Below are 11,948 nucleotides of genomic sequence, written 5' to 3'. Positions count from 1 at the left end.
GTTGAATTCGTAGCCAAGGAGCAGGGTGGAGGTCAGCAGATGGAAAATTACTAAGAGGAAACCTCAAGGTGCAGGGTGAACTGGCTAAACAACCTCAGAGGATTCTCAATGAAGGCAGGCCAGAGTGACCAGACATAACCTGGGAGATGGTGGAGGCTGAGGAACCAGATTGGATATGGAAGGTGATCAAATATGGAGGATGGGAGAACTCTGTCCAACCTAACTTAGCAGGATTCTCGCTAGAACTGGACTGCACAAGGAAGGACACAGGAAGGCACGGTCAAAAAGAAAGCTCGGAAGTGGCTGACCAAAGTTTGGTCAACATCCGTCCCCCTGCCCCCCTATGACGTGGAGTGATAAGTGAGCCAGCTCTCCTCTGAACTCCATGGCACTCAAACTTCACCTCTCATGACCTATTCCACTTTTGTTTTTGTTTCAAGAGACAGCACGTTCTTTTTCTTTCCTAAATCCAATACAGAGGGCTAAAGCCCCCACCTACTAGGGTGGTGGTTACGCAATCTGAATTGTCACCTGCACCCTCTTCGGAAAAAGTTTCCCTAATACCTGCAGCTCCCCCAGTCTGAAAGAAATTTACTCTCAATCCCCCAGACGGGCTCCCTCTGCCTTCCCCGTGATCTGCTGACTTGCTCACCACTGTGGAGGTGCCTCTGTTGTCCCTACCTCTGTATGTTTGCACTCTTCTGGGCCAGTCACTACTGTGGACCTGTGTGTGTGTTGTCTCTCTCCCCCACCCTCCGGGAAGGGCCATGGGGGCAGAGGCTTTGACCACCTTGGCTTCCTCCCCGAGGGAGGCACTCAGTACATCACTGTGCAGTGAATGGCAGTGCTTGGCACAGACCTGGTTCAGACCAGGTGGCACAAAAGGTGAATGAACGCTCGGAGCTGGAGCCTTTGCCATCTTCCCCCGGCCCCACCAGCTTGAATCCATATGCTAGTCAGGGGAGGGGTGTGGTCTCTCTTGACTCCAAAGCCCCCCAGTGCCTGCTGGGCTGGAACCAGAGCAGGCTCTGGGGATGAAAACAGAAGAGCCTGCCCTGCCCCAACCATGCCCACAGCCCAGTGGAAACAGAGGCAAACTGACAATTCCAACAGCACAGAAAAAGCTGGTGGAGAGACGGAGGGGCTGCGGGCATAGGGAGTGAGGAGTTGCCTAGGCAAGGTGTCCACGCAGGGAAGGCTTTCCTAAGGAGGCAAGATCTGAGCACCGTGAGGGGGCGTCTGGAGAATGAGGGCCCAGAGGGCTGCTGGCATCAGGAGGGGCACCACTACCAGTGACCCTGGAGGGAGACTGTCAGAGGCCTCAAGTGACAGGTTAAGGGGCCCAGGGAGCCACTGGAGGGTGTGAAGCTATCTGAGCTGAGAACAAGAGGGACCAAGAGCAGGGAGCCCAGTGTAGGGAGCTAGTCTCAGTCTGGAGAGAATTAGCTCTTGGGCCTAGTCTGCCGGGGGAGGGGGTCTGAGGACAGCTGGGGAGCTGAGGGATCCACCAGGGGCAGGACAGAGGGGCTGCCGCAAGCAGTAGCCACTACAGTGACACCTGTGATCGGCTGGCCCCAGAGCCACCCAGCCGGCTTGGGGACAGGGAACTGGTTTTCCCAGCAGGGATGAGCTCACAGGCATCTGGTTCCCTCTGAGCCACCCCAGCTTCGGCTCTCTCGTGCCCTCCCCCTACACCTGGGCTTGGCTTTGGTTTCTGGCACAGTTGCCAAGTTTTGGTACCACCCGCCCACTCCCCGCTGGCTATACTGGCCAGCCCAGCTCCCTAATTGCTGGGTGGGGAGCTGTTCTGCAGAGCTGGGACACCAAAAGGTGGACCCCAGCCACCGTGGGGCACATGGGCACCCAGCCTGACCAGCTCCAGGCCCTGGGGGTGACTCAGGCTTCAGGCTAGCACTGAGCTCTGGAAGGCCCTTTGGAGGAACCATTGACCCCGAAACCTCGATTAGAAGGGGTGTGTGAAATGGGTATTAAGGCCTGTCATGGACAGGCCAGCCTAACCCGTGTCCCTGCTTTCCCTCCCCAGGCAGAGGACCTGGGCTCAGGGGTGAGCCCAGATGGGTCTCAGCTAGGCCCAGAGGTCTGCCCTGGCCACAGGCTCCAGCCAAGCTAAAACGGGCTGAGACTGGTGGGAAAGAATGCAACAGAGGGAGGGGCCAGGAAGCAGCCCTCCAGGCCTCCAACCCAGGAACCCCAAACACACCCCCTTAGACACACCCACCACCCACAGCACATCTCTACTATACACACCTGACACTCACACAGACATAAACACACCACCCTCACGGCAGACAACACACACCCTGCTCTCTGCCCTAAAAAGGTGGGGCACACTGGCTCACACTCCACAGCTGCATCCAAACCCCTGCACAGCGACTCCACTCCACCACCAGCACCCACCTGTTGGGGCCTGAGGGGGCTGCCAGGCGTGGCCAGGGAAGGAGCTGATCACAGCCATAGGGAACAAACTGGGGGTCTCTGCAGAGATCTCAGAGGTGGCCACTGCCCCACCATGACAAGGCCTGGGAGGGAGACGTCTGTGTGCTGGCTCCCCTGTGGCAGGAAGCACATCTAATTCACCCCTGACCCCCCCACGCCCTGACAGCCTAACACAGCACCAGGCAGGCAGGAAGTGCTCCATGCATGGCAGCAGTTATATGGATGCATCTGTAAGGACATCAAACTTCAGAGCAAGGGCTAGGGAGAGGCCTCTTGCACAGCCAGACTGGTTCTGTGCTCCAGATCACCCACCCAGGAGGGGGCAAGGGGCCAGAGGGGAAGCCAGATGTCTGAGAGCGCAAGGATGGGAGTGGGTTTTAGGGGCCAAGGACCAGCCTTGGCTAAGAGCAAGGGTCAGGAAGCTTAATGCAGGGCCAGGGATGGGGGTGCTTCCTCCCAGGAAAGAACTTTCCAGAATACAAATCAGATATCTCACTCCTGCTTAAGAATACCCCATGGCCCCCCATGCCTACAGGGAAATGTCCACATTCCCTGTCGTTCTGTGGTTCTGTGGGAAAGGGCTGTGGTTCTGGCCCTTTACCAAGCTTTCTCTGCCTCATCTCCCGCACCTTCCCAGGGCCCTCATCCCAACGGAGGGAGGGGTGCACAAGCCAGAGAGAAAGGTGGGAGGTATGTTCTGGGAGGGGCAGGGCCCCTCCAGCAGGTTCTCCAGCAGAAGCTGTCTTAGGCCGGCCCTGCATCCAGCTGGGCCTGGGAACCTGGGGCCCAGACTTTCCAAAAAGAGGACGTCGTTCCATGTTATAGCAATACCTTGGCTGACTTGCCTTCTGAAAAGTCCCACTGATGCTAAAGAAAGGAATTTCATCCCACATGGCAGCTAAGGAACTCTGTGGTGCCAGGGCAAGGATTCCTCCAGTCCCCAACGTTCATGTCCAGCAGCTGCACACAGAGGCACAAGGCATACCCTCCCCACTGACCATGAACACGGTGGAGCTACAGCCTGGGACAACAGCCCTAACCCTGACCATCCATGATCCTCTGGACTCAGGTCAGGGACACGCCCAACATCAGTACCTGGTGCCTCCTCGTAGAAAATGTGATTTTATTCTGGGGAGGCCAATGTTCCCACCCCAGCCTCCCTCCCTCACGCTGGCCCTTTTGCATCACAGGGCTCTTCACTCCCAAACCTCCTTTCCTGGGCCACGCCTACTTCAGGGAGCAGGGCTGGGCTCTGCCTGGGTATTCCTCAGCCAGTAGGGCCTTGCCCTGGCTCCTGCTGCTGGCATCCATCCAGCCCACAGCCCCACTGGATCCCTCCTCTCAGCGAGCCTCTCCATCTTCGGCTGGTCACAGCAGATTCTGCCCTAGACCAATGTAAGGAAGGAGCTGGCCGTCTCAGGGTGGGCTCGTCCAAGCCATCTTCTGACAGTGCTTCTGCTGTTAGCTCACTCCGCTGGCCTCAGATCTTGGAGGACTCAAGCCGAGGGCTCCAGGGCGCGAGGGGCTCCCGCAGCGCCCGCAGCTCCTGTTCCAGCGCCTGGTTGCGGTGGTACATGTCCATGTAGCCCCCCTGGATCTCCCGCTGGTAGCGCAGCACCCGCTCCTTCTCCTCCTGCCATATCCGCCGCTCCTGCTCAAAGCGCAGTGCCTGCTCCTGGCCCCGGAGCCGCTCCTGCAGCAGCTCAGCCCGCAGCTGCTCGGCACCATCTCCGGCCTCACTGCCTCCTGCCTCCCCCAGCAGCCCCCTGCTCTTGCAGTCATCGGTCTCACAGCTGCCTGGGGCCTCCTCTCGAGGGGCCTGCTCCTGCAGGCTCCGCACAGCCTCTCGCAGCTGGGCCAGCTCTGCGTCCTGGGCCTGGGCGTGCACCCGGCTGCCCCGAAGTTGCGTCTTCAGGCTGAAGATCTCAGCAAGCTTCTGTGCCAGCTCAGCCTGGGCCTCCCGCAGCTGCTGCTTCAGGAGGCTAATCTCTGCTGTCTTCTGGCGCACCTGAAGGGGGACAGGGATGGGCAAGAGCCAAGCAAAGCAGGGTAAGGGGGGACCAGCTGGAAGGCAGCTAGAGGATGGGACGACAGTAACGAGGGCAGGAGTTTCTGAATGCCTAGTCTCTCACCTCCCAGCGGGCTTCTTCCTCTGATCGGGCACTGGGATCGGCCTCTGCGCCCAGGCCCTGCTGTGCCCGCAGCTCCTTGCGTAGGCGCCGCTGCTCCTGCTGGGCCATGAACAGCTGTAGCTGGAGGTTGCGCTCACTACGCTCGGCCTTCTGGGTCACCTCGTGCAACTGCTCCACGTACAGGCGCTTCAGCTCAGACAGCCACAGCCGCTGGCGCTCCTCCAGCACCTGCCAAGAGGAAGAGGCACCCACCATGCCCCAATATCCACACACGGCCCTGCCCCCCGGACACCGGCTGCCTACACTCCCATGGCTGGCCCACAGATCCAACACTCCAGCTGCTTCTAACGTCCTGTGCCTCAACACCACAGGGTCCAGGGTCCAATGCTCTGGCCACACATGTGCCCTAACCCACGATGTCCTCCAGAGGTGCAGTGTCCTCAACACATGGCCCTCCCAGGGAGTCTCCCTCCCACCCAACTCCCAGCAAGGACCACCAATGTCATGACATCCCCACCACATGGGGCTTGGGGAGAGGAGCCAAATCACCTCTCTCTTCCTTATTCTCTTGTGCCCAGAGCCGTGTGGAAGAGCTGGCTGGTGACCCTCTGTCTGCCCTGTACTCTAATGCCAAGGGACAGAACAGCGCACCAAGGCAGGGGCTGCTCTCACCTGCGTGAAGGGGTTGGTGCCATCCTCATCACTGAGGCCCCTCTTGAGCTCCTCGCAGGTGTCGGGCAGCACGGCCGCCATGTCCTCGGCAGTGGGGCAGGAGAACTCGTAGGGGGGTGGTGGTTCGGGCAAGCAGCTCAGCACAGCCTCCTTGGGACCCCGTGAGGCCCGGTCCAGGGAGCCCCCGAGGTGGTTAATATGGCCCAGGGAGGAGCAGAAGGGGCTAGGGCCAGTGCTGGGACTGCGGCCAAAGCTGCCTCCGCTGGAGGAGTCGGACAGACTGGGCTCGGGCTCGGGGCCACCCGCATCCAGGCTGAGGGCATGCAGCAGCTGGGCACGGGCCTGGGCCTGGCTGGCCCGGGGCCCCGGGCTCAGGGGAGGGTGGCAGGCCAGCGTGTGCAGGCTGCCATTGCTGCGCCACAGCTTCTGACCCTTGTGGGCCGCCAGGCTCTGCATGGACAGGAAGCCTTTCCCGGTGCCCAATGCCGGCTTGAATACTGATGGGCGAATGTGGCACTGCCAGGAAGAGAGGGCAGGAATGAGACCCTGGGCTGACTGCTCTGCTCTGCCCTCCGATGCTCCCTCCCGCAGCCCCTGGGAATCCTCTTTGAGAACATGGGGGACATGTCGCCAGGAGGCAGTGACCAAGTCTCAAGCCAGCCCATAGCAACACTTTCATGGGACTTCCCTGGTGGCGCAGTGGTTAAGACTCCGCGCTCCGATGCAAGGGGCCCCAGTTCAATCCCTGTCAGGGAACTAGATCCCACATGCATGCTGCAACTAAGGAGGCCACCTGCCATAACTAAGGAGCCCATGTGCCGCAACTAAGGAGCCCACTTGCCGCAACTAAGACCCGGCGCAACCAAATAAGTAAATTATATATTAAAAAAAATTCCGCATGTTATTAAAAAAAAGACTTTCACACCCCATCCCAGCATCAGGGTCTCCAAGGAAGTCCCCATCCCCACACTACTACAGTAGGGAGGGGCACGGCAGAGGCACACCTTGTCAAAACGACCCCGCTCAGGCAGCGAAGTCTTGCTGAAGTCACCAGTCCGAGGATGTTCCTGGTAGTAGAGGGTGGCATAGTCGGCAGGCTCGTTCCGAGGGGCCCGCTTGGTGGTCTTGCTGTCCTTCTTGGAGAGGTGCAGGTAGCTGAAGAGCTCACGCTGGCCCAAGCCTTTCCGGAACAGCCCATCAGGCTGGCGGGAGCCCCGAGACCCTGCGAGTGCTGCCCGTAGCTCTTCAGGGGAAAAGTCCTGCCGTTCCAACAGGCTGCCCACGTTGCCCATGGCAATGCCAGCAGGGCCTGGGGCTGTGGCCATGAAGTTTCACCAGGGCACAGGCGGCTGCTTCTGGGGGTCGGGAGGCTCCATCAGAGTAGGTAGGTGTTTGCTGCCCAACTCCCCTGATGCCCTAAAACCAGCTGCTTGCTCTCTGTGTCAGCTCCCCACCTGGCCCACCCAGGAGTGGCAGATGTGGGTTCCAGAGAGAATCCAAGACAGGATTCCTAGAGAAAGGAGTAGAGGTCCCAAGGCCACCAAGGCCACCTGTCTAGTGCTCCAGCTCTGACGAGGGGCTAGTGTGTGACTGGGGTCACGGGGGACCAGGACCTGAAGCAGCAGGATAGGGGCCCCTCCCAGGACTGGGCTAGCTGAGGACTCCATCGCTGTCTGACTCTGACTTTGTTCATTCTCCTGCCAGGCACCCAATGTGGTGGGTGGGCAGAGGGCACCAGGGAACCAGGGCTGGTGGCCTCAGAATTTCCATTCCTTCTTCCCTTGGGAGGGGGAAAACCCCATTCAACCCCGCTTCCTGCAGAGGGTCAGAGTTTTCCCAAGGGAAGCACCTGGCACGGGTGGGGTTGGGGACTACCGCAGGAGGGATACAAACAGGAAGGGCCCGAGGGGAAGGAGGACGGTGGGAACAATGGCCACAAGTTCCGGAACAGGTGTCCATGTTGGGGCAGTGGTGTGAGGGGGAAGGGCAGCTGGAGCCCCTGCCAGCCCCTGTATATGCTGCCCCTCCAAAGCCCACCACCAGGCAGCGGGGCCCATATCCTGACCCAATGTGTGGAACCAATCAGTGTGTGGGCCCTGGCTTCCTCATCTGGACAATGGTCGTGACAACTCTTATCACTCAGGGATGCTGGGAGGACTGGCTAAGATTAGAGGACGAAACGCCCAGTCCAGGGCTTGGCCTACAGCCAGGATCAACACAGGCTGGCTGAAGCTGAGCTTGGCTGGTAGATGCGTGAACGCCGCCAGCAAGTTCCCGAGTGACCAGGTCTCCCACCTGTGCTGGGACCACACTGTGGAGGGCAGGGCCTGTCCCTAGTGCCCCGCTGGATCCCCTGTGTCCAGGCCAGCACCTGGCACATAGTAGGTGCTGAGAAAAGACTCGCTAAATGAACGAATGCCACCTTTTCTGCCTCCCACCCAGCTGTTCCCATTCACAGACAGACACCCAGCAGGCACAATGCAGCTGCCAGTCCACCCACCCCCCACCCTGCCCCGCAACCCAATATGCTTCCGGGACACTGACTCCCGCTCCAAACAATGGTTAGGAGGTTCCATCTTCCTCAACCATTTCCAGGTTTTGTGTTTGTAGAACACAAAGCTCACAGGGAGTGGGAAGGAGGGAGGGGGGTGGAAGGGCACGGCCCTGCCCCCACACCCTGTGGCCCTCAATCTCACCCCGGGCAAAAGCAACCTTCCCAACCCTCCCCTACCAGCCCCCAGACAGCTCGACCCCTCTGGGGGTGTCACAAGCCACACAGGGTTAAGGGAGTCATCCAGATAAGGAATGACAGGTGCTGGGCACCTACAGTGACATGGTCCTGCGTAGGGGTCTCACGGAGTCCTGGCACATGGTTAACTATCTGGGTTTTTAGGTAAGGGCACTGGGGGCTCCGAAAGGTGAGGTGGCTTGCCCAAGGTCACAGAGCTGGTCAGAGTGAGGATGCCTGTGATTCTAGTACCACGACTGCCAAATGTCTAGTAGGGACCCAGGATGTCACCCACAGCTCAAGAGCTGGAATTGAAGCATCTTGCCCCCCAATCTGACACCCCCTCACCATGACAAGCCCACCCAGCAACAGACACCGCTGTGTCGGACAGCCCACTGAACTCCTGTCACTGCTTCTTGGGGAGGTAGAGAGCAGAGAATCTGGTCTCCAGCACACTCTCACACCATCTCTCCATGGGGCACCTCCCTTCGCCATGCCTCAGTTTCCCCACCCTTCCCCAAAGTGGTAAAGACTCTACCTGCCCTGCCATCCTTATAGGGTTACTGTGACAGTCACAGAGATGGGGAGGTGAAAGGGCTTGTGAACTGTACGCCTGGTGAGAGCATGGTGGCTGGGACGGTGGCAGTGATGCCACATATGCCCACTTTATCCCAAACACACAGTGCCTCACGTTCTGCTCGCCAGAGCCTCAATTCCTACCTCAGGGAGCAATAACCGACACTCCATAATCCCCACGAAGGGTCTCAGGTCCAGGGGAGAGGCAGCCACGGGCCAAAACAGCACATACACCACACACATACGGCAGTCCAGTCAGTGCCACCAGCGGCACATAAGTTCCTCCGTTAGAGGACACAGAGAGGATCCAACAGCAGACACAGTCACGCTCAAGGTCATCCACACAGCACTGATCACCTTCCAGACACACACATAACACACGAATACATATTGTCCTCCCTAGCCCCAAGGCTGCTAGATGTAGGGGAGTGTGTGTGTGTGTGTGTGCATGCACACACACACACACACACACTCATGGGACCGGCTTTTCTCCACAAGTGAGTTGAGCAATTTGAAATAACTATGGAGCTAGATGGAGGGGCAAAAACAGCCCTTCCCTTTGTCTTTCCCTAAGTCCCCCACCCTCCACCCTCCACCCTCCACCCCTCCTAGATAACTTCTCTGGCTATATTATTAGCTCCCCAAGTAGGGCCAAGGCCCCTGGCTTTTGGGAGGCTCCACCCTGCCCAGGTCTCAGTCTGGGGACAGTCCTTTTTCCTAAAGGAGTCCATCCACGTCCCCTGCCTCCCCCACACCCCCAACACACACATTCCTTCCCATTGCTTGGAAGCCCAGGGACTGGTCCACTCAGGCCAGGGCAGCTGTGCAGGAGAGGATGTGGGGGGCGGGGAGGAGGGAGGGAGAGACAGCAAGTACCTTGCAGCCTCACTGGGACCGCCAGAGCGAAAAACAGGGCCTCCTCCTCCAAGTGCCTGGGCTTCCCCGCCCAGAACTCATTACGTGTCTGGGGCCCAGAGCTCTGCACAGAGCTGAACCTCACCACCACCACCCCACCGCCCTGCCAGCAAGGTTTTGGCTGGGCCACATAGGTCCTATTCTGCACAGGTCCCGGTTGGCCCCTTTATTCCTGCTTCCACCTCCCCCTCCACCCGCTCCAAGATTAGCCAGAAACGCAGACAGCCTGGACACTGGGAGCATCTCCTTTGGACCAACCCTTGGTAGAGACAGGAGAACAGGGCTGGGGGACCACCCTGGCCATGAAGCAGAAAAAGAGAGGACACTCAGGGAGGCACTGTGCATCTCCTCTGGGGTGCACCCAGAGTACTCGGGTAGGAAGCTCCCAGTCTGGCCTTGGCTGCCTTTAGCCCCTCTTGAGCCCTGGCCCCAGGGGAGGGTCCCACCACCTGCTGCGGGATCAGCTTTGCTGAGGGGCATGACTGCAGCTGCCCCTGAGGAATGGGACTGGAATGTCCCAGCTCCAAAAGAGGGGGCAGTCAGTAAGAGGGGCCCGAGAAGGGAATGGGAGAGGCTGGCATCCCCTAGTCCCACTTCGACCTGTGAAAAGGCAGAGTCCAGCGTCTAAATGCTGCAGGAGCGATTCTTAGTATCACTATATGGTCACTTACAGTTGCACGGCACTGTACAGTTTTTATCAGCCCTTTCGTTTCATCATCTCATCTCCACGACAGCCTCATGGAGGCAGGGAAGACAGTAGTTACCCTTACCCCATCTTACAGCTAGGGAAACTGAGGCCCAGAAAGAGGTGACCTGCCTAAGATCCCACACGACAAGCAATCCCAACTCCCCAGGCAAGGCCCTCTCTTCTGCTCCAGGCTGTCCCAGCCAGGGGTTACCAGCTGCCCTCCATGGGCACACACTGCTGTGTATTATATCTGCTCAGCTCCCCACACTTGCAAGGGCACCTGCAACCAAGTTGGTTTGAATCCCAGTCTCCTCAGCCTGGAATCCCCCCTGCTTGCCCCTGGGTCAGGAACAAATAGTGGAAGCACGGCTGCATTTGGACTCTGAGCCCTGGAAGCTGCTAGCTCTATAGGCGGTGGCGGGAGCAGGCTGGCTGCATTCATTCAGTCTCACACATACACACCCACACACAGCCAGCCGGTAGAGAGAGAAGCCCTGCCTAAGAGGGCTCTGGGAGGAGGCCCATCACCGGGCCCAGGAGAGCCTCCTGCCTCTCTCCCTCCCTAGTCCGGGCAGGGAGCACCGGGGCAGGGAGCACCGAGGCCGAGGGACAGGCTGAGCTCCTGGTGCAAGCGAGGAGAGCCCCGATCTGCTCGTGGAGGCGGGGAGATTGTCGGGTGGGAGATTACAGGTCCCAGTCCTTTTTCTGGACGCAGTCAGGTCCCCGATTTCCGCCCGGTCCCAGGCGGGCCCTCACTTTGGCCCATGGTTGTGGCCAGACTGGGATGGTGCTCAAGACCTGGGAGCGTCCCCGATTCATGGGACCCCTGGCAGCAGGCTGGCAGCTGCCGCTCGTACAGGGTAGGGGGTAGGGGAGGAAGCGGGTATCCAGGAGGGGGCGGGAGAGGGCAGGAGAGGGGTCTCGTGGGTAAGGTGGAGGGGCAGACGAGGTTGGCATCTCCATGGAATTTTCCCGGGGAAGGCTGTGCCCGAGGCGAGGGCTCCCCCAGAACTGCGGGAGGTCCTACAGCTACCTGAGGGGCGGAAGGGGATGTCTCTTCCAGGCTCCTCTCTAAGGCTTGCCCCGAGCGGATAGGCTGGGGGCGGGGAAGCCGAGGTCAGACTCCTGCGCCAAGGGCACCTGCCCCACCCCAGCGGTGGTACAGGGGTCCCAGGAGCTGCCCCAAGGAAAGCGCGTTTGCAGCGTAACCTGCAGCCCGCCCTCCCAGCAGAGCGTCCCTGCTCGCGGACGGTCCCCGATCCCGCACCTCGGTGCTTCGGTATCTGGAAGCAAGGGGTACCTGGGCGCACACCGCACCTTGCCACCCTCGCTCACTTCTCAGACGTGAACCTCGGCCGGCGTAGGGCTCCAATTTGGCCAAGGTCTCGGGGTAAGCTAGACCTCGGCGGCCGGCCCCACCCCCCGAGTCCGGCCCCAGGCCGCTGCGCGCCCCACTCACCATGCCGGCTCCGCTCCGCACCCCTCGCTGCAGCTCCCTTGCGCGGATTTGAACCCTCTCTCAAGGGCGCGGGCTCCAGCCGAGACTGCGAACCAGGCTGGAGCGGCCAGGCGGCAAGCGCCGGAAAAACGCGGGCGGGCGGGCGCCAAAGCCGGATTGGCGAGGGACGGACGCCAATTCATTCGGCAGCGCTCCCTAGATTGTCCCAGAGGCGGAGGGAAAACCCGGCCTGACTCACTGGCGCACGGCCGGCCCACAGCCGGGCCCAGGCCCCCGGATGTGGGGGGCGGGGACAGGGGCCACTCCCGCCCACTGCGTGCC

General features: G+C 60.1%; 1 protein-coding gene across 2 annotated transcripts; it reads right to left on the bottom strand.

The window, feature by feature from the left end:
• Positions 1–3,566: 3,566 nt before the first annotated feature.
• On the bottom strand, positions 3,567–11,768 carry N4BP3 (NEDD4 binding protein 3). 2 transcript variants are annotated; one of them, XM_081233856.1, is made up of 5 exons: positions 11,628–11,768; positions 6,266–6,616; positions 5,262–5,777; positions 4,590–4,817; positions 3,567–4,465 (listed from the first exon to the last, which is right to left on the bottom strand). In XM_081233856.1, the coding sequence occupies exons 2-5, from the start codon at positions 6,584–6,586 to the stop codon at positions 3,938–3,940; spliced, it is 1,593 nt and encodes a 530-aa protein (XP_081089982.1). In that variant the 5' UTR covers positions 6,587–6,616; positions 11,628–11,768; the 3' UTR covers positions 3,567–3,937. The 2 variants fall into 2 exon arrangements, with proteins under 2 accessions (XP_081089982.1, XP_081089983.1); XM_081233857.1 differs by having other exon boundaries at positions 6,266–6,613; positions 11,628–11,749.
• Between the last annotated feature and the right edge of the window lie 180 nt (positions 11,769–11,948).

Source organism: Mesoplodon bidens (genome assembly GCF_964165515.1).
Source record: "Mesoplodon bidens genome assembly, chromosome: 4".
Classification (NCBI taxonomy): Eukaryota; Metazoa; Chordata; class Mammalia; order Artiodactyla; family Ziphiidae; genus Mesoplodon; species Mesoplodon bidens.
This window is presented reverse-complemented; position numbering and strand designations above follow the sequence as displayed.